We start from the raw sequence: 25,981 nt of genomic DNA on the forward strand, positions 1-25,981 counted from the left end.
ATAAAACTCAAACTCTGATTAAGGAAACGTTAACTGATACTAGCTCTAAAGTTAAATTCATGGGAGAAATTTCTAAACCATTTCATATAAAGACTGATGTTAGACAGGGAGATGGACTCTGTCCATTACTGTTTAACTTTGTTTTGGAAACGGTGATCACAGAAAGGCGAGAGCAAAAGTCGAGTCAAAACAGCGATCAGTTAATGAAGTTAGGCAGAAGTAACATTAGAGCAAATTGCCTTGCCTTTGCAGATGATGTGGCAGTTTTAACCATGGATATTACCACAGCTCAAAAACAAATTGAAATTCTTAAAGAAGTCGCGGAAAAAGTAGACCACAAATATCATTCGAAAAAACGGAATATATTACATGCAACAAACAATCACCAAAGTTTCTGAACACAAAATATGGAAAAATAAAAAGGGTTTCTCAGTTTAAATACTTTGGCGAAATCATACAAGAAAACGGTCTGGAGAAAGCTGCAACCGAAGATCGCTGCAATTGCACTCAGAGTAACACAAAATATTCATAATAAAAAGTCACTTTCTAAATTCAGTAAATTTGGGCATTACGGCGCTGTAATCAAACGTGAATGTCTTTATGGAGCAGAAACTTTAATTTTAAATAGAAACAGGGATACTGCAGGAATTTAAAAGAAAGAAAGAAAGATTATTAGGAAAATATTAGGCCCCCAAAATCACTGATGGATAAACTTATAGGCTGAAAAACAATATATTAGTATTAAATGAACTGTGGATAAAGCCCGACCAACAGGCATTACATGCATTGATCAAAAATGATAGTGCATTGAGAATGGCTAGTTTCTAGCCGAAATCTAGATTTGCCAATAAAATTTCAAAAGGACGACTTACGGCTGAAATCTCTTATTTACAAGTCAATATAACAGTCGCTGCGTGCAACAGCCTCTGAATGGAGGGTAACCTGATGGTAATAAGGAAATAGAAGAATACACAGACACACATGGTGACATGGGAAAACGAAGACTTAAATTTTATGGACACATTAAAAGAATGGCACCCACTAGGTTGACAAAACAAGTAGTAAAATTCTACGGAAGCAGACGTAAGGCCAAAACTGAGCCAATTAAATGGATCGCTGTGATTATGGAGGATCTCAAAGTAGCCTGTATAACTCAGGCAGACCTTACTGGTACAAAATCATTCAGGCAAAAGATATTTGCTTGCAAAGTTGGTCAGAGGGAAATTAGAATACGGACTGAAATACCGTGGTCTGATGAAAGAAAGAGACTTCATTCAGAAAGGATGAAACAAATTTGGACACAATGAAAGGTCAACCACCAAAAGTGACATTGATGGATTGTACGTCGCGTGGTCCTTTTGGGTCCATACGTAAATAATAAATTGTTATCCAACTATCAAGAATACAACAGTTCATTATTACGGTTATTGTATGAATTGTGGTTAGAGAACATTTTAATAAATAAAAATTTTTCCTATAGCGTGATAGGATGTCCCCTTCCCGAGGTTTCCTTACGACAGCAGAGGGTGTAAACTGCCAGTTATCTGTATGTACTGTAAATGTTCACCTCACATTTCTGACATATTCGAAAATGCCATTTTCGATTTTGTTTATGTTAGTTTAAAACGGTATGTTTTGTATCTTTGGCATATGCTTAAGAATTTGATAATAACTGTGTAGATTGAGTGTAGATTTGGTTTTCTGCCCTGTAGGATGATTAGAAAATGGATCTCGGCTCGAAACTATTCATGGAATGCATAAAAAGTTAAAATTTGCAATTTGGACTAGTTGTTCGCTCTATTCTTACTTTGTTCCTTGTGTATACCACAAGATTTACGTATATATTAAGCAACATTTCCTATCAAACTGGTTTCTACATTTATTTAGTTTATTTGTAATTAATGGTCATTGAATGCAAAATGCATATACAGTAACCTTTACACTTCGTAAATTTTTTGCTGTCAGATCAGTGAACATAGTATTTCTGAGAGAGAATTTCTTTGACACTTTTGTATTTGTGATATCGTCATCTTTGTATACATTTCCTCATGCTGCAAAATCTTTTTGATGTGGGCGTGGTGCTTTAAATCGAAAAAGTACTTCATACACTCTACAGTATTTCGTGAACGCTAGCAACAACACTGCAACAAAATGACGCAAGATTTTCAACGCAAGTAAAATATAACTACAGACAACCAATCCTCAAAGATTTGTTTATATTGTGGTTGATCTTATTTGGGATAGTTACGTTTCAGTACACTCTGAGACAAAAAAAGCAATGCACCACGTAGAAATTATCCGAATGGCATGGGAACTTGTAGACATGATGTCCATGTACAGACAAACAAATTATTACTATTTCAGAACAATTGGATGATTTATTCAAGAGAAAGATCTTCACAAATTGAGCAAGTCAATAACGCATTTGTCCATCTCTGGCTCTTATGCAAGTACTGACTGATTTCGTTGTTGGAAGTCCTCCTGAGGGACATCGTGCCATACTATATCAAACTGGAACGTTAGAGCGTTAAAATCCCGAGCCTTTTTGGAGGGCCCTGCACATACCGCTCCAAACGTTCTCGACTGGGGAGAGATTCAGCGACCTTGTTGGCTAAGGTGGGTGTCGGCAAGCACGAAAACAAGCAGTGGAAACTCTCGCCATGTGCGGACGGGCATTATCTTGCAGAAATGTAAGATAGGATGGCTCGTCATGAAGGCCAACAAAATAGGACGTAGAATATAATGGACGTACCGCTGTGTTGTAAGGGTGCTGCGGATGACAGCCAGAGGGGTCCTGCTATGAGAAGAAGTGGCACCTCAGACCGTCACTGCTGGCTGTTGGGCCATAGGGGGCAGTCAGGTTGGTATGCCAACACTGTCCTGGGAGTCTCCAGACACGTCTTCGCTGGTCATGGGGGCCCATGTCGAAGCTGCACTCATCAGTCAATGAGAGGTTCCTGGAGACGCCCCAAACTAACCTGTCTGTCGTCCTCCATACGACCTAACAACCAGGAGCGAATATCTAGGGTGGCATTTTTTTTTCATAGCAGGACCTCTTTAGTTGTCATCCGCTGCACCCTCACAGCACAATGGTACGTCGACGATATTCTACACGCCGTTTTGTTGCCCTTCATCGAAAGCCATCCTGGACTTGCATTTCAGTAAGATAATGGCCGCCCACCCAGGACGAGAGTTTCAACTTATTGTCTTCGTGCCTGCCAAACCCTACCTTGGCTAGCAGTCACCGGATCTCTCTTCCATTGAACGTTCTTAGCAATATGGGCAGGGTTCTCCAAGGATCTCTAGATTTTGACGATCTAACGCGCCAATTGGACAGAATTTGCCGTGATGTACTTCAAGATAACATCCGACAACTCTATCAAGCAATGCCAAACCGAGTAAATGCTTGTATAGTGAACCAACACGTAACTTACTTTCTCGATCTGTGAAGCTCTTTCCTTCAATAAATAATCCATTTGTTTCTGAAACTGTAATTATTTGGTTGCCTGTATGTGTACATCCCATGTATCGATTTCCGAGCCATTCGGATAATTCCTTCGTGGCGTGCCTGTGTGTGTGTTTTTTCCTTGCAGAGTAGATCGTTTGTAACGTCGTTTCCTACTGTAGGGCACCACCAGGCGAAGAATCCTACACCACAAGGGGGAATAAAGATCGAAAAATATCATGGAAAATTCAACAAAAGTATATATAGACCTGAACAACCATCTGAAGACGAACCTGTTGGTTCGAAACCAGTTTCGGTGTTACTTGTGGAAATAAATAGCATTATCAATAGTGGCTGGTTGCTGTTTCCTTCTTTGCAAGAATTAACCTGTATTTTCTACATGGCCAAGGTCTCAAAATGTCAGTTTACGAAAAAATAGCATAGAAAAGCGAATGTGTTTTAAAAAAATTTGCTGAAGTGTTTAGATATAACCAAAAAATAAAAATAGATACAGTGAGGTGGTGGTTCTCCTCTAACATCTTACGTTTTAAAAATAAAAGAATTGTTTCCTGCATAGTGGGTGAAACAAGTGGATTTTAACCAGTGCAAAAACTGTCTTCAGGTTTCTGTGTGTATATCTTTCGTTTTTTCATGAGCATTTATTTATGAGTGTGGAAAAAAACCAATGTATGATGTAAAGTATTATCAGTAATATACATGAAATCTTACATCAACAAGTGTGTTTAAGACAAAGTAAATACGGTAACAGTTGTAGGAGGTGTTCTAATTCACCTACTTGAAGGAAACTACTATTTTTAAGAAACTATTTCTTAAATATAGAGCTCATTAGGTCTGGAGAATATTATCGTATGAAGGAATAACATGTTATTTCTCAAAATCATCGGATACTTACTAGGAGAACGTTCAGTGGCAGCCAACAAATCATAAATGCTGTAACGACAGCGATCATCATAACGATAACCTGAAACAAACAAGAAAGACGAACTGCAGCGACTGAGCTCAGCGATGCTGCGAACCAAACTACTTACACAGAAACATAAGCTCCATGGACTTCCTTGTCACGTCAAAATAAGACGACCGTGCGAAGATGAAGGAAAGAATTTGTGCGATGTTCGAAATAACGCACCAGTCTTGATTCAACCACAATTATCTAGGAATATTTCAGTGAATAGCTGGAGCCAATTGCCTATAGATCGTGATGGTTTTCGGTACTTTTGACAAATAGAAACGCAGATATGTTTGTCTTAGGAAATAAGTCACTGTATATATTGTTGTAAATTTGCAGTATAAGATGCTTCCGATAAAGACTCACGAAATAGTGGCAATGAAAAATAGATACGAAGTGTATGTTGCCACGTAAGGTTACTATAATCGTTGATGACTAAAGTTCTGCAGCAGACTCAATGTTTCAGTCGAAATCTATCCCAGTAAGTATACAGCAGGTCCTGTAGCAAGCACGCTGGTTTCCATAAGTGAAGAAAGAACCACACATAACGAGCAAAAACGTAGGAGAAACTACAGCGCATCACACAAACTTCAGTAAACAGTCTCATGCAGACCAGCAGCATAGTAGAACTTTCGAGTATCTGTGTGCAGGGTGATCATTAATAAAACTGACAAACTACGAGTACAGGGACGGATTTATTACTGGAAATGGAGGAAAAAAGTCCCGTGGACATGTGTCCGGAATGACTCCGTTGCCACAGTAGATGGCGCTGACGAGTGGCAGCTCCTCTAACCACTTGCCGTGTGTTCCTTGTGTTTTGCAGGCTGTGTGATTGAGAAGCAGAATGGTCCGACATTAATGTCGGAAACAAACCGATATGGTGTTTATGTACGGCCAAGCAGATGAAAATGGTCGAAAGGCAGCACGGTTATAGGCTACCAAAACAAGTACCCCCACAGACACCAACCATATCACACACCATTTGCCGGCCGGTGTGGCGCTTCAGTCTGAAACCGCGTGACCGCTACGGTTGCAGGTTCGAATCCTGCCTCGGGCATGGATGTGTGTGATGTCCTTAGGTTAGTTAGGTTTAATTAGTTCTAAATTCTAGGCGACTGATGAACTCAGAAGTTGAGTCGCATAGTGCTCAGAGCCATTTTTGAACCACACACCATTTAAAGCCTTTTTTGGGCGTTTGTGTGATCATGGGTCCTTTCAGACACGAAAGTGCAGGGAGGCGGAGCCAGATTTGGAGGAACGGTTTCTACAGAATGTTCAGATGAACATTAGTACATGCTCCAGGCAAGTGGCCCGTCAACATGGTGTAATAAGCCAAAGTACGATTATGTGTATCCTGCGTGACGACTGCTACCGTCATCTGCAATCCCATGCATACCACTTTGAACATCTGTTGTGACGTGGATGCGATGCAACTCCATACTCTGTTCTGGGATGCACACTGACCATTTCTGGGCACCTTTTATCCTCCATTTCCTGTCAGGAATCGGTCCTTGTAGTTTGTCAGTTTATTAATGTTCACGCTGTACAGTAGACAGTTGTTTGTTTGACAGTAGGACTTTACTAAGAAGTCCAAGATAATTAAAAAGTATTCTGGAAGATGTACTAATATGTTCTTTACACAATACTATTACTGCTCGCTTCTGCTGAACACACACATTACTTACTTAAGGTGCAGTGGCCCGGCATATAATTTCATGCGGAATCAGAGAGTCAAATGTGTTAAATAAGAAAAATTCTTTTTTTTAGATAACCAGAAATGGAGGTGCTTCTAAGGGCATAAAGTGCTGAACTGAACTTGTTGATTAGTTTATGCACGTGTTAACTCCATTTTAAACTATCTAGGTGGACCCCAAGGAACTACACACGCTGTGCTTTGTTCAGTGTCTGACTAATAACGTCTATTTCTGGTGCCAAAAGGTTATTATTGCTTGTCTGTACCGAACGAAGTGCGTTGGAGGGCCACTGACTTATTTAGAACACATCAAACTTAAGTACAGGCGATCAGGATGTTCAGTGTTCGTTCAGTGTTCTTAGTCTGTTGTAAAGGCTGCTGACCACTGGTTTGGCCTCCCAGGTCTAGCCAATGACTGCCAGTGCTTACAGGGCGTGTTGACATTTAATATCTCCTGCAGCATGCTCCAAGGAAAAGACCGCAACTCTTTCCAACACGATCCACTGTAGCAGCAACCATAAGAAGTGTCATGTAATCGACTTCTTTGTGCAAGAGACCACTGCCCGAAGCAAGACAATGCTGCCTGGTGACACCGCGGGCGCGTGACGCAAGAAAAGTGTATGAGAAGGGCAGAAACGAATGAGGAATCATTCTTCAAGCGGCCAGTGTCCGTATTGGACAAGCAATACGCCGATATCAGATTACATATTAGCAGTCGGAGTATGACACAAGGGAAGAGACATTCAACACAAGAAGTTCAAATACAGCACCGACTACGAGACCTAGCAGGCAATACTTTGGGGTAACACAGCACAGTGCACCCAATAGCTCAATAGGTTGAACCTCTTCCGAGAAGCCAACGGGTGAGCCTTTCTAGCAACGATATGGGCCGCAAATCATTAAAACCACTGACATAAGTGCCATTTACAAGGATCATAGTGTTATGAGTCACCTCCTGGGGACGAGCATTTCCGAAACGGCGAAACTGGTCGGCTGTTCGCGGATGGAAAGTAGTTGATTGCCTCTCTAGCAAATTTTCATGTTGATCCTATGACATCATCAATTACGTTTGCGGTGGGCACAGAATTGTCGAGGTTGGGCCGTGGAAACGTGTCGTCTGATAGGATGAATCACGTTTTTTGTTACACCAGGTCAATGATCGTGACCCGATACGTCGTCATTCAGGCGAGCGACTGCTCGACCTATGCGTCACGCCATCGATACAGGCCAGTGGGAGGCAGTATTATGCCATGGGGGACATTCATTTGGGCTTACAAGGGTTATGTGGTAGTAATCGAAGACACCATAATGGTTGTGGAGTACGTGAACATCATTCTGGATCACCTGCATCCCTTCGCGTGTGTCTTCCCCGACGGTGACGGCGTGATAGTGAACTCTCGTTGATGTCTTGGCCACCAAATTCGCATGATATTGACGCGATAGAACACATATGGGACGCTATCTGGTGTAGCTCCACGCCCACAAACCATCGCACACAAAATGCGGAAATTATATGGGCTGTTGATAGACACCTGGTGCTATGTGCCTCCGTAACGCACCAAGTACTTGTCAAATCCATGCCATACAGAATCGCTGCTGTATTGCGTTCCATAGGTGAACCAAGATGTTAGTAAGCTGATAGTCATAAGCGTTTGACTTATAAGTGTCTGTGAGACGACTACCTACTACTCACAGAAGGCAGCTATTGCAGTGGCACAACAATATGGACGCTGGGCAACGGGTCAATGGATAGGCATTTTCTTCGTGGATGAATTGTGGATTAGTAGTATTAGTTGCACACTGGTGTTGGACAAGTCATAGTAGTACAGTTCAGGATTGACATCACACTTGTTTTTGTTGAGCGAAAACTTAAGGCCTCTCACCATTTATAAAATAAATCCTTTAAATGAATGACAAGGCAGTTTCTGTGTATGAGATGGTATATCAGTAGGTGAGCGCTCAGATCACTATGTCTTTCAACGTGAAGCTGTAAGCGTACGGATCTCTAGAGGTCACGTACATGATGCTTATATTCATCCTTATGGCCGTGTAGCAGGTGTCGCTTTCGTTTAAGTTGGTAATGTTCTCCTATACTGGTCGTCCCGTAAACGATATCATTGGAAAACAATTTAGTGTGTTCAGTAGTCAGCTCTATCTCCCGACCTGAGAGTCTTATTGTATGCTTAGAATGCTATCGGGTTCCTTGTTTTTGCTCGCAGCACTATTTCAGAGGTATTTGTAGCACTGAGAGTAGTTTCGAAAGGAGAAGGTCCTTCAAATCCTATGGAGCTCATAGACATCATCGTTAACAGCATCGTACATGTGTGAATACGTCAGAGTAATCACGTTCCGCATTGACGTTACTTCCGTTATATGAGACTGATTTACCGATGTTACACACTGTTATTTTGAGGTAACGGTAACAGACGAGCATTAAATGATGAAGGACTAACTGATGTTTTAGGTCTATATTGTCTTATTGTGTCTTATTTACCCGAAGAATTTATGAGTAGAGAAAATTTATTTACAACCATATATTTGTTTTTATATTTCCCTAAATTATAAGAATAAGTATGGAACTGGAAAATAGATACATTTGTGACTTCAATAATGAGAACTGCACCAGTTACTTATGTTTTCATGCTTGGCTCAACGCGTTTCGAGAGTTTATTCTCATTTTAAAGTGCTTTTGTGCGTTTGTTTACATGAATGTGATTGGTAATGTTGGCATATGTGGTTTTCAGCTTCTCTTGCGTCTATTTGCTGTTAGACTGCAGTCTGAAAACGGACAAAATAAATCTTTAAGTGTTTTTAAATACTAATGTTAAAAATGGCATTTTTGTTTGTCTACTTACTGGTATTGTGCCTTCTCCATTTACAGAATATCACATACATGCAAATCATCACTTTCATTGCTTGTTTATAAAACATGCTACAAAGATATTACGACACTATGGTTTAGAAAGAGTTTGTACACAGTCTGAGGTGTTACAGTGGTTTTGGTTTACATTATATATAAAGCTGTCAATTATAAAGTGTATTTTTACCACTCTCGACTACTAAATTGTTGTTGTTGTGGTCCTCAGTCCTGAGACTGGTTTGATGCAGCTCTCCATGCTACTCTATCCTGTGCAAGCTTCTTCATCTCCCAGTACCTACTGCAACCTACATCCTTCTGAATCTGCTTAGTGTATTGATCTCTTGGTCTCCCTCTACGATTTTTACCCTCCACGCTGCCCTCCAATGCTAAATTTGTGATCCCTTGATGCCTCAAAACATGTCCTACCAACCGATCCCTTCTTCTAGTCAAGTTGTGCCACAAACTTCTCTTCTCCCCAATCCTATTCAGTACCTCCTCATTAGTTACGTGATCTACCCACCATATCTTCAGCATTCTTCTGTAGCACCACATTTCGAAAGCTTCTATTCTCTTCTTGTCCAAACTGGTTATCGTCCATGTTTCACTTCCATACATGGCTACACTCCATACAAATACTTTCAGAAACGACTTCCTGACACTTAAATCTATACTCGATGTTAACAAATTTCTCTTCTTCAGAAACGATTTCCTTGCCATTGCCAGTCTACATTTTATATCCTCTCTGCTTCGACCATCATCAGTTATTTTACTCCCTAAATAGCAAAACTCCTTTACTACTTTAAGTGTCTCATTTCCTAATCTAATCCCCTCTGCATCACCCGATTTAATTTGACTACATTCCATTATCCTCGTTTTGCTTTTGTTGATGTTCATCTTATATCCTCCTTTCAAGACACTGTCCATTCCGTTCAACTGCTCTTCCAAGTCCTTTGCTGTCTCTGACAGAATTACAATGTCATCGGCGAACCTCAAAGTTTTTACTCCTTCTCCATGAATTTTAATACCTACTCCGAATTTTTCTTTTGTTTCCTTTACTGCTTGCTCAATATACAGATTGAATAACATCGGGGAGAGGCTACAACCCTGTCTCACTCCTTTCCCAACCACTGCTTCCCTTTCATGCCCCTCGCCTCTTATAACTGCCATCTGATTTCTGTACAAATTGTAAATAGCCTTTCGCTCCCTGTATTTTACCCCTGACACCTTCAGAATTTGAAAGAGAGTATTCCAGTTAACGTTGTCAAAAGCTTTCTCTGTTGTTGTTGTTGTGGTCTTCAGTCCTGAGACTGGTTTGATGCAGCTCTCCATGCTACTCTATCCTGTGCAAGCTTCTTCATCTCCCAGTACCTACTGCAACCTACATCCTTCTGAATCTGCTTAGTGTATTGATCTCTTGGTCTCCCTCTACGATTTTTACCCTCCACGCTGCCCTCCAATGCTAAATTTGTGATCCCTTGATGCCTCAAAACATGTCCTACCAACCGATCCCTTCTTCTAGTCAAGTTATGCCACAAACTTCTCTTCTCCCCAATCCTATTCAATACCTCCTCATTAGTTACGTGATCTACCCACCTTATCTTGAGCATTCTTCTGTAACACCACATTTCGAAAGCTTCTATTCTCTTCTTGTCCAAACTGGTTATCGTCCATGTTTCACTTCCATACATGGCTACACTCCATACAAATACTTTCAGAAACGACTTCCTGACACTTAAATCTATACTCGATGTTAACAAATTTCTCTTCTTCAGAAACGATTTCCTTGCCATTGCCAGTCTACATTTTATATCCTCTCTACTTCGACCATCATCAGTTATTTTACTCCCTAAATAGCAAAACTCCTTTACTACTTTAAGTGTCTCATTTCCTAATCTAATCCCCTCAGCATCACCCGATTTAATTTGGCTACATTCCATTATCCTCGTTTTGCTTTTGTTGATGTTCATCTTATATCCTCCTTTCAAGACACTGTCCATTCCGTTCAACTGCTCTTCCAAGTCCTTTGCTGTCTCTGACAGAATTACAATGTCATCGGCGAACCTCAAAGTTTTTACTTCTTCTCCATGAATTTTAATACCTACTCCGAATTTTTCTTTTGTTTCCTTTACTGCTTGCTCAATATACAGATTGAATAACATCGGGGAGAGGCTACAACCCTGTCTCACTCCTTTCCCAACCACTGCTTCCCTTTCATGCCCCTCGACTCTTATAACTGCCATCTGGTTTCTGTACAAATTGTAAATAGCCTTTCGCTCCCTGTATTTTACCCCTGCTACCTTCAGAATTTGAAAGAGAGTATTCCAGTTAACGTTGTCGAAAGCTTTCTCTAAGTCTACAAATGCTAGAAACGTAGGTTTGCCTTTTCTTAATCTTTCTTCTAAGATAAGTCGTAAGGTTAGTATTGCCTCACGTGTTCCAACATTTCTACGGAATCCAAACTGATCTTCTCCGAGGTCCGCTTCTACCAGTTTTTCGATTCGTCTGTAAAGAATTCGTGTCAGTATTTTGCAGCTGTGACTTATTAAACTGATAGTTCGGTAATTTTCACATCTGTCAACACCTGCTTTCTTTGGTATTGGAATTATTATATTCTTCTTGAAGTCTGTGGGTATTTCGCCAGTCTCATACATCTTGCTCACCAGATGGTAGAGTTTTGTCATGACTGGCTCTCCCAAGGCCATCAGTAGTTCTAATGGAATGTTGTCTACTCCCGGGGACTTGTTTCGACTCAGGTCTTTCAGTGCTCTGTCAAACTCTTCACGCAGTATCTTATCTCCCATTTCATCTTCATCTACATCCTCTTCCACTTCCATAATACTGTCCTCAAGTACATCGCCCTTGTATAAACCCTCTATATACTCCTTCCACCTTTCTGCCTTCCCTTCTTTGCTTAGAACTGGGTTGCCATCTGAGCTCTTGATATTCATACAAGTGGTTCTCTTCTCTCCAAAGGTCTCTTTAATTTTCCTGTAGGCAGTATCTATCTTACCCCTAGTGAGACAAGCCTCTACATCCTTACATTTGTCCTCTAGCCATCCCTGCTTAGCCATTTTGCACTTTCTGTCGATCTCATTTTTGAGACGTTTGTATTCCCTTTGGCCTGCTTCATTTACTGCATTTTTATATTTTCTCCTTTCATCAATTAAATTCAATATTTCTTCTGTTACCCAAGGATTTCTATTAGCCCTCGTCTTTTTACCTACTTGTTCCTCTGCTGCCTTCACTACTTCATCCCTCAGAGCTACCCATTTTTCTTCTACTGTATTTCTTTCCCCCATTCCTGTCAATTGTTACCTTATGCTCTCCCTGAAACTCTGTACAACCTCTGGTTCTTTCAGTTTATCCAGGTCCCATCTCCTTAAATTCCCACCTTTTTGCAGTTTCTTCAGTTTCAATCTGCAGTTCATAACCAATAGATTGTGGTCAGAATCCACATCTGCCCCTGGAAATGTCTTACAATTTAAAACCTGGTTCCTAAATCTCTGTCTTACCATTATATAATCTATCTGATACCTATTAGTATCTCCAGGATTCTTCCAGGTATACAACCTTCTTTTATGATTCTTGAACCAAGTGTTAGCTATGATTAAGTTATGCTCTGTGCAAAATTCTACAAGGCGGCTTCCTCTTTCATTTCTTCCCCCCAATCCATATTCACCTACTATGTTTCCTTCTCTCCCTTTTCCTACTGACGAATTCCAGTCACCCATGACTATTAAATTTTCGTCTCCCTTCACTACCTGAATAATTCCTTTTATCTCGTCATACATTTCATCAATTTCTTCATCATCTGCAGAGCTAGTTGGCATATAAACTTGTACTACTGTAGTTGGCATGGGCTTTGTGTCTATCTTGGCCACAATAATGCGTTCACTATGCTGTTCGTAGTAGCTAACCCGCATTCCTATTTTTTTATTCATTATTAAACCTACTCCTGCATTACCCCTATTTGATTTTGTATTGATAACCCTGTAATCACCAGACCAAAAGTCTTGTTCCTCCTGCCACCGAACTTCACTAATTCCCACTAAATCTAACTTTAACCTCTCCATTTCCCTTTTTAAATTTTCTAACCTACCTGCCCGATTAAGGGATCTGACATTCCACGCTCCGATCCGTAGAATGCCAGTTTCCTTTCTCCTGATAACGACGTCCTCTTGAGTAGTCCCCGCCCGGAGATCCGAATGGGGGACTATTTTACCTCCGGAATATTTTACCCAAGAGGACGCCATCATCATTTAATCATACAGTAAAGCTGCATGTCCTCGGGAAAAATTACGGCTGTAGTTTCCCCTTGCTTTCAGCCGTTCGCAGTACCAGCACAGCAAGGCCGTTTTGGTTAATGTTACAAGGCCAGATCAGTCAATCATCCAGACTGTTGCCCCTGCAACTACTGAAAAGGCTGCTGCCCCTCTTCAGGAACCACATGTTTGTCTGGCCTCTCAACAGATACCCCTCCGTTGTGGTTGCACCTACGGTACGGCCATCTGTATCGCTGAGGCACGCAAGCCTCCCCACCAGCGGCAAGGTCCATGGTTCATGGGGGAAGAAGCTTTCTCTAAGTCTACAAATGCTAGAAACGTAGGTTTGCCTTTTCTTAATCTTTCTTCTAAGATAAGTCGTAAGGTTAGTATTGCCTCACGTGTTCCAACATTTCTACGGAATCCAAACTGATTTTCCCCGAGGTCCGCTTCTACCAGTTTTTCCATTCGTCTGTAAAGAATTCGCGTTAGTAATTTGCAGCTGTGACTTATTAAACTGATAGTTCGGTAATTTTCACATCTGTCAACACCTGCTTTCTTTGGTATTGGAATTATTATATTCTTCTTGAAGTCTGTGGGTATTTCACCTGTCTCATACATCTTGCTCACCAGATGGTAGAGTTTTATCATGACTGGCTCTCCCAAGGCCATCAGTAGTTCTAATGGAATGTTGTCTACTCCCGGGGCCTTGTTTCGACTCAGGTCTTTCAGTGCTCTGTCAAACTCTTCACGCAGTATCTTATCTCCCATTTCATCTTCATCTACATCCTCTTCCATTTCCATAATACTGTCCTCAAGTACATCGCCCTTGTATAAACCCTCTATATACTCCTTCCACCTTTCTGCCTTCCCTTCTTTGCTTAGAACTGGGTTGCCATCAGAGCTCTTGATATTCATACAAGTGGTTCTCTTCTCTCCAAAGGTCTCTTTAATTTTCCTGTAGGCAGTATCTATCTTACCCCTAGTGAGACAAGCCTCTACATCCTTACATTTGTCCTCTAGCCATCCCTGCTTAGCCATTTTGCACTTTCTGTCGATCTCATTTTTGAGACGTTTGTATTCCCTTTTGCCTGCTTCATTTACTGCATTTTTATATTTTCTCCTTTCATCAATTAAATTCAATATTTCTTCTGTTACCCAAGGATTTCTATTAGCCCTCGTCTTTTTACCTACTTGATCCTCTGCTGCCTTCACTACTTCATCCCTCAGAGCTACCCACTCTTCTTCTACTGTATTTCTTTCCCCCATTCCTGTCAATTGTTCCCTTATGCTCTCCCTGAAACTCTCTACAACCTCTGGTTCTTTCAGTTTATCCAGGTCCCATCTCCTTAAATTCCCACCTTTTTGCAGTTTCTTCAGTTTCAATCTGCAGTTCATAACCAATAGATTGTGGTCAGAATCCACATCTGCCCCTGGAAATGTCTTACAATTTAAAACCTGGTTCCTAAATCTCTGTCTTACCATTATATAATCTATCTGATACCTATTAGTATCTCCAGGATTCTTCCAGGTATACAACCTTCTTTTATGATTCTTGAACCAAGTGTTAGCTATGATTAAGTTATGCTCTGTGCAAAATTCTACAAGGCGGCTTCCTCTTTCATTTCTTCCCCCCAATCCATATTCACCTACTATGTTTCCTTCTCTCCCTTTTCCTACTGACGAATTCCAGTCACCCATGACTATTAAATTTTCGTTTCCCTTCACTACCTGAATAATTTCTTGTATCTCGTCATACATTTCATCAATTTCTTCATCATCTGCAGAGCTAGTTGGCATATAAACTTGTACTACTGTAGTAGGCATGGGCTTTGTGTCTATCTTGGCCACAATAATGCGTTCACTATGCTGTTTGTAGTAGCTAACCCGCATTCCTATTTTTTTATTCATTATTAAACCTACTCCTGCATTACCTCTATTTGATTTTGTATTTATAACCCTGTAATCACCTGACCAAAAGTCTTGTTCCTCCTGCCACCGAACTTCACTAATTCCCACTATATCTAACTTTAACCTATCCATTTCCCTTTTTAAATTTTCTAACCTACCTGCCCGATTAAGGGATCTGACATTCCACGCTCCGATCCGTAGAATGCCAGTTTTCTTTCTCCTGATAACGACGTCCTCTTGAGTAGTCCCCGCCCGGAGATCCGAATGGGGGACTATTTTACCTCTGGAATATTTTACCCAAGAGGACGCCATCATCATTTAATCATACAGTAAAGCTGCATGTCCTCGGGAAAAATTACGGCTGTAGTTTCCCCTTGCTTTCAGCCGTTCGCAGTACCAGCACAGCAAGGCCGTTTTGGTTAATTTTACAAGGTCAGATCAGTCAATCATCCAGACTGTTGCCCCTGTAACTACTGAAAAGGCTGCTGCCCCTCTTCAGGAACCACATGTTTGTCTGGCCTCTCAACAGATACCCCTCCGTTGTGGTTGCACCTACGGTACGGCCATCTGTATCGCTGAGGCACGCAAGCCTCCCCACCAACGGCAAGGTCCATGGTTCATGGGGGGGACTACTAAATTATCGATTACATTATGTTTCAAATGAGGTAATGTACATATTTATGAAAATTGTAACAGTTATAATATGCAGGAGAAACATTTGGAGATATTAACTGATTCACTATGTAATTTGTCACTGAGAATTTTTTCTCCTTGCTTTTTGTGGTTTACAAAAATATCAAGCTCTTCCATTAAGTCCATTGTACGAGATTTTTGGAAGTGGTGGAGTATCTTAAGATCTTCTTCTTTGTTTTCGAATGTGTGTCCAGTATTTTTATGTGTGTTGCTATGCTGATTTTGTCAGTTGGTTATGAATGTAACAGTTAAAGTGTTCAGTGTATCTAATTTGAAAATTCCTGACAGTTTGTCCTATGTAGGAGCTTGAGCAAGTTTTACACTTTATTTTGTATTTTCCTGAGTCTGAGAATTTATCTTTATTATTGTTTAAGGTGTGGACTAGTTTCTGTTGTAGTTTTTATTTGTGCCGAGAGCTACTGTCACTTAATGTGACCTAAGCAGGTTTGCTATTTTTTGAGAAATGTTACGTACGTAAGGTATGCTAGCCATGATTAATGATGTTTACTTCTTTCTTCCTGTCCTCTTTGTTCATTGCGGTTTTGTTTGCTCCGTGTATCATCCTCTTGTATGCAGCTTTGTTGTGTATATCTGGGTGACATGTCGCGGGAGCGACTGTGTTGCTGGAAGATGTCCTTCTTTTCAATATGTCCCACAGATTTCCTATGGGGTTCAAGTCAGATGACTTTGCATGACAGTCGAGATGTAATAGTGTTGGGGAGTTTTCGGAAAACGTCACGTATTCTTCCAGCCCGATCAACTTTATGTGCCTGTGTAAGCAACGGTCTCTTGCGAGGTGACCAGTCCAAATGTTCATAGCGTGCACTCCTTGTCGCAATGTTCTCCCAGTTTGGGATGGTCCTTCATTCACTTGCTGCAACAATTCCTGTCGGATTTGCAAGCGATTTTCATTCATAAGCCATGAAACGTGTCTCCGGCCCTTCTCAGTCAGGATATTTCCGACCAAAACTCTGACGTGTTTCGTAGCCATGCATGTTATACCACTGCTTCTGGACACGCTGAATAGGCCGCCGCGAAACAGCAACGAATCCAGCAACTTTACGCACTTTATGGCCATGGGCACGACCACACACGATTGCCCCTTTTTGCCATTCTGTCACCGACCTTACATTTATCCATGTTTACCTACAACATCCTCTTGAAAAACAAATGTCTCATGGTCACTGATCGCTACTCCCTTATGCTTCCGTAGAGGCAGTGCACGCGAGGCTGAGCTCATGACTCGATCGCTGTTCCATCTGTAAACGCTTAACGACTCATCTGTGCGTGCCCACTAGTGTGATTAATTTTTTGTCCGATGAGCTTACTTCATACCGTTAATTAGTTCTCTTTTCTTCTACCACTCGAGGATGGAAAAATGATTAACTTTTTTGCAACTAAGTGAAATTGTATGACTAAATGGGATTCGAACCGTAATCCGTTCCTTTGCGGGCAGTTCCCTTTCAGTTACGTTGAACTTGTACTCTTTACAAACTGACTCAACGTTTCTACTTGTCACTTGTTTTCCTTCTTGCGTTTCAAACTCCAAAGATTGTCTGAATTCTTCCGGATATATCCTGATCTGTCTTACATATATATTATGGTCCTTTTGGGGGATATAAGACATTAGAATTAAAATCTCATTTTATTTCTCCGGAATAACATCTGTCGTAAATTCTTCCAACTGAACAGTGGAAACAAAAAACGTTCTAACTACCAAATCCAACATTTATCAGAAGAATGAAAAATTAATGCTTCTCCGCGTGTACATAATTGATTTGTACACAAAGAATTGAAAAAGTATTCTGATACCATAGAATAATGCTGCTCGCCACATCTCCGCAAAAAATGAGAGAAATTAGAAAATAAATACTTTATTAAGAACGTTCAAAGTACCTTACCAGGAAGTGCCAATATGAAAGTTTTTACAAGCTATTTCTTGCAAAGAAGAAAACAGCAAACAGCCACTATTAATAATGCTATTTATTTACGTAAATAGTGACGTTACGAGCTTCGAATCGACAGATTCATCTCCAGAGGGCTATTCATGTTATTATTACATTTCTCGTTGTTTACATTCATTTTTTCCAATAACTAATGTAAACAACAACAATGCAATATAAACGTGAACAACCGTTTACAGGTGAACCTGACGTTTCAAAACCGATTTGTAAAAGTAAACAGCGTTATTACCAAAGACAGGCTGCTTTTTTCGTCTTTGCAAAAATCATAGCCAAGGTCTCAAAAATGTCAGTTTTCTATAAAATAGCAGGAATAAATGTATTGCCCCAAGTGACGCTAATACTGAGGCATTAAGTTTTATTTGTGATAGCATATGCATAGAAATACAGTATTAGGTTTTTAATTACTGTAGGAAAAAACTATTTCTCATATCTTTTATATTTTGGAATTCCAGAGGGAAAAACAGCGTGACACGAATACCATGCTCCGTCTACTAACGCATGTTTCAAAGACTTTCTCCTCAGTTTGACACATGGACCAAGTCTAGGGAATTGTAACAGTGTACCGAGAACACAATAGCACTAAAATTGCGTTTTATGAAAAAAATGGCATATAGAACGTTTCCCATTTACACTTTTCAACTGTATTTCATGGGAAGGAGATACTTTTTCTTCAAATGACTCCAATGTACGATCTTAGTAATACTTTATCACTGATTTAGCCGGACAGCTGCAAATGAATCTCTCGTTTTAGGAAGTTCACATGTCCATACAAAAATGAGGTATATACAGGTTCATATCAACATAAGGTAGTTGAATATTGTCAGAATGGAAAGGACTCTTGTCCATTACTCCTTACGTGAGAAAATTGTGTCGCTTTACTGAATGCAGCTGAATTAATTTTAGAAGTGTCAAATGTCCTGGACATGTGTACTGTTCTATAACGAACATTATCGCGGCTCCAGTGGAACAATTATAGACTACTGATTTTGAATCAACGAAAATCGTTTCCCGCCTAGCTAATATGGCGCCAGCAAGAAGCAGTGTTAAAAAAATCAAAGAAAATAAAGAAAAACCCCGAGAAGGATAAGTTTAATGTGATTAAAAAGGCAAGAGTTAAAGGAATTGAATTTGCTAATAATGCAGGAAGAGTTATACCTCCCAGACAAATCAGCAGGTAATATAACCTAGAAGCTATGTAATAGTATTTTGCTGTAGTGGGACAGAACTTTCTAAGTGATAGGCCTACATATTAATACTTCTATAATATAGTAGTAATGATTCGTTTGTTATTACAACAATGCAAGTTATTTTGAACGATTCTCTTTGCAGTTGTATATATAAATACTTTGAGAAAATAACCAAGGGGCAGCAGACTGACTTACTACATCATTTCAGTACATTCAACACGAAAGATGATCAAAATACATTTTTAAGTGTGTTGATAACAGTTGGAAACACTCAGGGTAGAAGAGCAGATCAGAACTCTACAGTAGAAAAACCAAAATCGTTAAGTTACAGGTGCAATGGTACAGTTAGTAGCAAACAACCCCACGTATGTGAGAAAACTTTCGTTAACTCATTTGGCATATCAGAGAGGCGAGTGACGAAGCTTCAGACTGTGCTTCAAGAGGGACGGAACCTACATGATACGTGAGGAGTCGGTTAAAAGGAGTCGCGCTCTACTACCCCAAATTGTAAAAACTGTACTTGATCACCTAGTATCATTTCCTGTTTACACAAGCCATTATGGATCTGATAATCATGTTTCTTTAGATGACAGGCTAAATGTGCAAAAAATGTTTCATTTGCACAAAGCAAAACATCCAAATACCGAAGTAAATTACAGGAATTATATTAAGTATATTAATGAAAATTTTAACCTCACTTTTGTACAACCACAATTCGATACTTGTGTAACATTTCAGAGCTTAATGGTGAAAATCAGAGGTCATATGCAAAATGATTCAGCAAAGAGGGTGGCCATTGAAGAATACACACTGAGGTGACGAAAGTCATGGGATGCCTCCCATTATCGTGCACCTTTTGCCCCGAGTAGTGCAGCAACTCGAAGCGCCATGGTGTGAACAAGTCATTGGAAGTCCAGTGCAGAAATATTGAGAAATGCTGTGTCTATAGCCGTCCATAATTGAGAAAGTGTTCCGGTGAAGCATTTTTTGCACGAACTGACCTATAGATTATGTCCAATAAATGTTCAATGGGTTATTCAAACCAGTTGTGAACAGTTGTGGCCCGTTGACATGGCACATTGTCATCTATAAAAATTCCACCGTTCTCTGGGAACGTGAAGTCCAAGGATGATTGCAGATGGTCTCGAAGTAGGTGAACGTAATCATTTCCAGTCAATGATCGGCTCAACTGGACGAGAGGACACAGCACATTGCATATAAACACAACCCATACCATTACGGAGCCACCAAGTGCTTGCTCAGCACCTTATTAACAACTTGGATCCATGGCTTCGTGGGGCCTGTGCCCTACTCGAATCCTACCATGGACGCTTACCCGCTGAAATCTGGATTCATCTGACCAAATGGTTCAAATGGCTCTAAACACTATGGGACGTAACATCTGAGGTCATCAGTCCCCTAGACTTAGACTAGTTAAAGCTAACTAACCTAAGGACATCACACACATCCATGCCCGAGGCAGAATTCAAATCTGCTACCGCAGCAGCAGCGTGGTTCCGGACTGAAGCGCTTAGAACCGCTGGACCAGAGCGGCTGGCTTCATCTGACCAGGTCTCGGTTTTCCAGTCGTGTAGGGTCCAACCGATAAGGTCACGAGCCCAGGAGAGGTGCTTCAGGCGATGCCGTGCTGTTATGAAAGGTTCAAATGGTTCAAATGGCTCTGAGCACTATGGGACTTAACATCTTAGGTCATCAGTCCCCTAGAACTTAGAACTACTTAAACCTAACTAACCTAAGGAAATCACACACATCCATGCCCGAGGCAGGATTCGAACCTGCGACCGTAGCAGCCCCGCGGTTCCGGACTGCAGCGCTAGAACCGCACGGCCACCGCGGCCGGCTGTTATGAAAGGCACTCGCGTCGGTCTTCTGCTGTCATAGCTCATTAACGCCAAGTTTCACCACACTGTCCTAACGGATACGTTCGTCGTACGTCCTACATTGATTTCTGCTGTTATTTCACGCAGTGTTGCTTGTATGTTAGCACTGACACCTCCATGCAACGCCACTGTTCTCGGTCGTCAAGTGAATGCCGTCGATCACTGCGTTGTCCGTGGTGAGAGGTAATGCCAGAAATTTGGTATTGTTGGCACACTCTTGACTCTGTGGATCTCGGAATATTGAATTCCCTAGCGATTTCCGAAATGGAGAGTTCCATGCGTCTAACTCCAACTACCACCCGCTTTCAAAGTCTGTTAATTCCCGTCGTGAGGCCATAATCACGTCGGAAGCCTTTTACATGAATGACCTGAGTGTAACAGACAGATTCGCCAATGCACTACCCTTTTATACCTTGTGTACCCGATACTATCGCCATTTGTATATGCTCATATCGGTATCCCATGACTTTTGTCATGTAACAATGGGATCCGACAGCAAACGCGCGAAAATGAGACTAAAATTAAACGATCTGCGGTTTGTGAAAGGTTGACAATGCACCCAGAGGTAGATGGGCGCTCACTTTTGCGGTAATGTGCTCCGGAAGCAAGCTCGACCACGCCCGCAGAGGGCTGTGTGTGCGCACACAGTTGTCACGCACAAGTGAGCCGAGACCTTCCGGCGGGCTGGGAACTGCGCTGGCCGGAAAGCGCTTCCTGCCCAGTCATGGCTGCGCCCGCGCTCGCGTCGGCGTGCCTGCTGCTGCTGCTGCTGGCTCAGGTGGGTGCAAGCTGTAGCCGTGCTGCCTGCGGGCGCCGACACTCTGTTCTCTTGTTATTCTGTTGGCCTGTAGGCACTTCAAGCTGTATACCGACGATGAAGCCGTACTCCCACTTTCACTCACACGATTCATCCCAACCCCCTACGATCGTCCTGTCCGACTGACTAACAATGTAGATTACCTCAGCGAGACGTTTCACTGCAGCTTTAGGTGGATTCTCTCACTTTCTATCCGACACAGTAGACTACAACTTCTCACCGAGTAAAATAGGAACTGTGCCTTATCTACCATGATATGTCAAACCGACCTGTCCGTACCAACCTAAATGCATCTTGGATAGATGATCGCACAGAATTCTATCGTTGACTTTAAATCATGTGACACCCTCCTCATTAACGGTCTCTTCCCTACACAAATGCGTCACCAGCTTATCAGTTCCTGCCCCTTCCTCACTCTTCAGTACTCATTCACTATGAACTCCTAGACTTATACGAGACATCCCATAAGCTTGGCACTAACAATCCATTTGTTTCTCATTAACATCGTCTATTCCAGTACCAACTGCTCACACCTACTTTGTAGCTACAAGCAAAACGGTAACCACTTCCCTCCACCTGAGCGCAATGTCCTTTACTAAACCGCCAAAACAATTCTTAAAAAGTCTCTAAAAATTATATTTTTTAGTCGTAACGCGTTTCGTCTTCAGGTGACAATCTCGGATGTTTACTCCATCAGCATATCTCACAGAAACGTACCGACATTACATGTTCCTTTTTTTCCCATTCGTTTTTACCCATTTAACTGTTTAAGATATAGTCACGTACGTCTTTCACAAATATACAAGTAGCTAGATTAACTCTGTCTATATTTTACTCATCATACTCTCCCCGCCTTTTCCTTCAAAATGCCCAGCTATGGATCGTTTCCTAAACAATCCCACGATAATATTATCCCCAACGATGAGTCTCATAATATCCTTAACACAGGGCTCCAGCTGCGGCTGCGAGAGCACGCGCAGGCCGCAGTTGCGCTACCTATTTCTACACAGCATTTAATTTATTGTTTTTCTACGTGCTCGTGGCCAGTTTAAGGCCCAAGCGACACAAGACGCCGTTTGGGGCGCCCAGCTGAGAAGGGTGCCAAAGGCGCCACAAGTGTAAGATTGCTACACAGGACGTTCCACAATTAGTAGCGGTCGCCCGAGGTGTCAAGCTGAGAAGGGGGCCAAAGTGCAATGTATGTACACAGTGTGTACCACAATTAGTAGCGAAAACTGACACGCGGGAAAGTGTACGAGGGAAGAAAGGGGGTGGGGAGCGACAAATCATGAGCCGCTTGTGTGGAAAAATGTTCCCGAATCAGCCCTGCAAAAAATGTTCAAATGTGTGCGAAATCTTATGGGACTTAACTGCTAAGGTCATCAGTCCCTAAGCTTACACACTACTTAACCTAAATTATCCTAAGGACAAACACACACGCCCATGCCCGAGGGAGGACTCGAACCTCCGCCGGGATCAGCCGCACAGGCCATGACTGCAGCGCCTTTGATCGCTCGGCTAATCCCTCGCGGCAATCAGCCGTGCGTTTGCTTCTGTGAAGAGCTGAATATTATGGTATCTATCTGTGTTGACTACTTTTTATTAGCTTTTTCTAAGTGTCTGCGTATTTTAAAGCATTTGTAGTGCATATCCAGCGTAATGACAGAAAGAAGCAGCATGACAGTAGTATTCATTTTGTTACACCAAGCGGCTGCTTGGGTTAGCGTTATACCGGGTGGCCATAAACATTCCCATCCGAATACAATTAGTGTCAGTTGGTCTACGTGGCATGGATGATAGCGTACGAGACTGCTCAGCGTTTGGCTCGGATGCAATCCTTACTACGGTCCCATGTCTAATTTTTGTATCGTTCTTTTGTTCGGTTTTAGTGCACCAAACGAAGAATTTGCCCGCGTAATGGCATGACTGGCTAACTTCGATGCTAAGTAACTCGTAAGCGGAGCAACATATAGAACTTTTTCTTAACATTTATTTCTCAGCACAGCCTAGCTGGCAACACACTTACAAGCTTTTCAGACTGATTCTGACCACCCTGTACGTCTCATTGTATAGAGTAACGAGGATAAAGATGGATAGGGATTACGCCGGTTGTGTACGGATGCTGGGGAAATTAGCTGCTGTGCAAAAGGCGTTGAAAGCTGAGTTGGTCTCGGTTGACAGGCTTCAGGCAGAGCTGCTGTGGCGTCGAGTCACATGGGGCGAAAATTGTATGATCTCTGATGCCGCAACATCTTCCGATACACCTGACTTGGTGGGTCCGCCAGATTGTGAATGGCGAACTGTAGGAAGGTCACGAATCTCTGGATGGGAGGAAAAAGTGGGCCGTGGCTGGACGGCTGCTCCTTACGGCTTAAAACAGGTCTGAGGTCTAGCCCACTGCTGAAAGTATATCTGAGCCAGCATTGGATGCTTCACCTGTTGAAACTGGGGCCGATCTTCCTTAAAGGTCCAGACAAACGCGGCGGGTAGGTTTTCAGGTCACGGGTGCTCCAACTTAGGTAGAGACGGAGTATTAGGGAAATATTAGGCAGGTCGGGAGAAAGGCCAGCGTCCACTCTTCTTGCCGGTGTATCTCATCTGAGACGTGGGGCGAGTTCTGTCCGCTGTTATTCAACGCACTGGGTGCATCTGCCTGAGAATTGTGGCTCCTGTCGGTGAGAATGACACCTGTCGCTTGGGTTCAGAGAGCAGCCTTGTTTCATACAGGCCGTTGGAGGAAGACCAGTATCATTTTGCAGCATTGTTCCCAGTAACGATTGCGGTCATCTGACTTGGAACCGGGTAGAACCATAAACCAGAGGCAGAGGCGATTCTGTGGTGATTTTGCAAGTGGATTTCTGGACCTCGGTTGCCGGTGAAGAACTGCAGCACACTTCTTAAAGGTCAGACATGCACTACACACATGAGGCGGCTATAAGGAGTGGATATGCGAGCTTTTGGGATAGAAAAATCTTTCCACCTGTCCGATTAGTTACATTCTGATTTCAGAGAGGGAAGTGTATGCAGTATATGAGCCCCATTAATTGCAGTGAGTAATGTTAGTCATAGCAGATGGCAGATTTAGAATGTTATTATAGTATTATCTAATTCCAGGAGGGTCTATGGAAATGTTCCAGAACTAATACTATAATTTATGAGCGGTAATAATGCCCACATATTTCTAGGGGCAGAAAACTCGATGAAATTCTAGATTACAATTGGAATGTATATAGCATGACAGATTGGGCGCCGGTGATGGAGATCTGTATTCAACCGTAAACAATAAAAAAAAAAAATGGCTCTGAGCACTATGGGACTTAACATCTATGGTCATCAGTCCCCTAGAACTTAGAACTACTTAAACCTAACTAACCTAAGGACATCACACACATCCATGCCCGAGGCAGGATTCGAACCTGCGACCGTAGCAGTCGCGCGGCTCCAGACTGAGCGCCTAGAACCGCTAGACCACCGCGGCCGGCGTAAACAATACAATAACATATCGTAAGGTTAGTACAGAATCTGAACACGAAATAATTTCTGTGAAGGTAAGTGTCAAAAGTCGGCCAAACATGGCAGTCGGGCGCTTTTATAGACCGCCTGTCTCAAAAACAGTTGTGGAGGGAAAACATGGAGAAGGTTACGTGTTATAGTATAAGGTGGATTCCAAGTTGCGAGCCATTGACTGGGAGATTTAAGCGATTGCATGGTAAATGGGACAGGGAAATTGTTTCAAATGACTTATCATAAAATTACCTTGATTAGCTAATCAGAGAATCGATCTGTGAAGATAATGTCTAAATTTTCGTGGTTATAAACATACCCGAACTTTTCCACTCTGCTAACGTAGTACAGGAAATTATTGCTCATAATGATATTTAACATCAATAACTAGAAATGTAAATAGGAAAGTAAAGAAAGGTAGGAAGGTAATTTCATTTAGTAAGTGCAACAAGAAACAGATTTCAAACTACCTGAGCAGTCACCATCAAACACCTCTGAAACCAGAAGTATTGAGTATAAATGGTCAAAGATAATACGCCTTAGAGAGGTACGGCATTTGCCGAGCAAAATTGTAAGGAGTGGCAAAGACACGTCGTCGTTTGACAGCCGTTTTAAAAAGCTGCTACGAAGGCATAGCGACATAAACATTGCCAAAACTTAGAAGAAAAAAAACTGAACGACGCCAATATCAGCGTAAGGAGAGTTATGCTTGAAGCTTTCAATGAATTTCATAGTAAAATTCTATCTACAGATCTGGCAGAAAATTCTAAAAATTGT

The 25,981-nt window shown here is 41.7% G+C and overlaps 2 protein-coding genes across 2 annotated transcripts in view; one reads left to right on the forward strand and one right to left on the reverse strand.

The window, feature by feature from the left end:
- The window catches only part of LOC126249643 (melanopsin-A), a 485,748-nt gene that overhangs the window by 79,143 nt on the left and 380,624 nt on the right, over positions 1-25,981 (reverse strand). Inside the window, exon 8 of the mRNA XM_049951321.1 lies at positions 4,359-4,427. Coding sequence (XP_049807278.1) covers positions 4,359-4,427 — 69 coding nt within the window. The remainder of the gene's footprint in view (positions 1-4,358; positions 4,428-25,981) is intronic.
- Positions 21,570-25,981, forward strand: part of LOC126249644 (serine/arginine-rich splicing factor 1-like) — an 83,358-nt gene continuing 78,946 nt past the window's right edge. The window contains exon 1 of the mRNA XM_049951322.1: positions 21,570-21,661. Coding sequence (XP_049807279.1) covers positions 21,608-21,661 — 54 coding nt within the window. The 5' untranslated portion in view covers positions 21,570-21,607. The remainder of the gene's footprint in view (positions 21,662-25,981) is intronic.

The sequence above is a fragment of the Schistocerca nitens genome, chromosome 3 (assembly GCF_023898315.1).
Source record: "Schistocerca nitens isolate TAMUIC-IGC-003100 chromosome 3, iqSchNite1.1, whole genome shotgun sequence".
NCBI classification, from domain to species: domain Eukaryota; kingdom Metazoa; phylum Arthropoda; class Insecta; order Orthoptera; family Acrididae; genus Schistocerca; species Schistocerca nitens.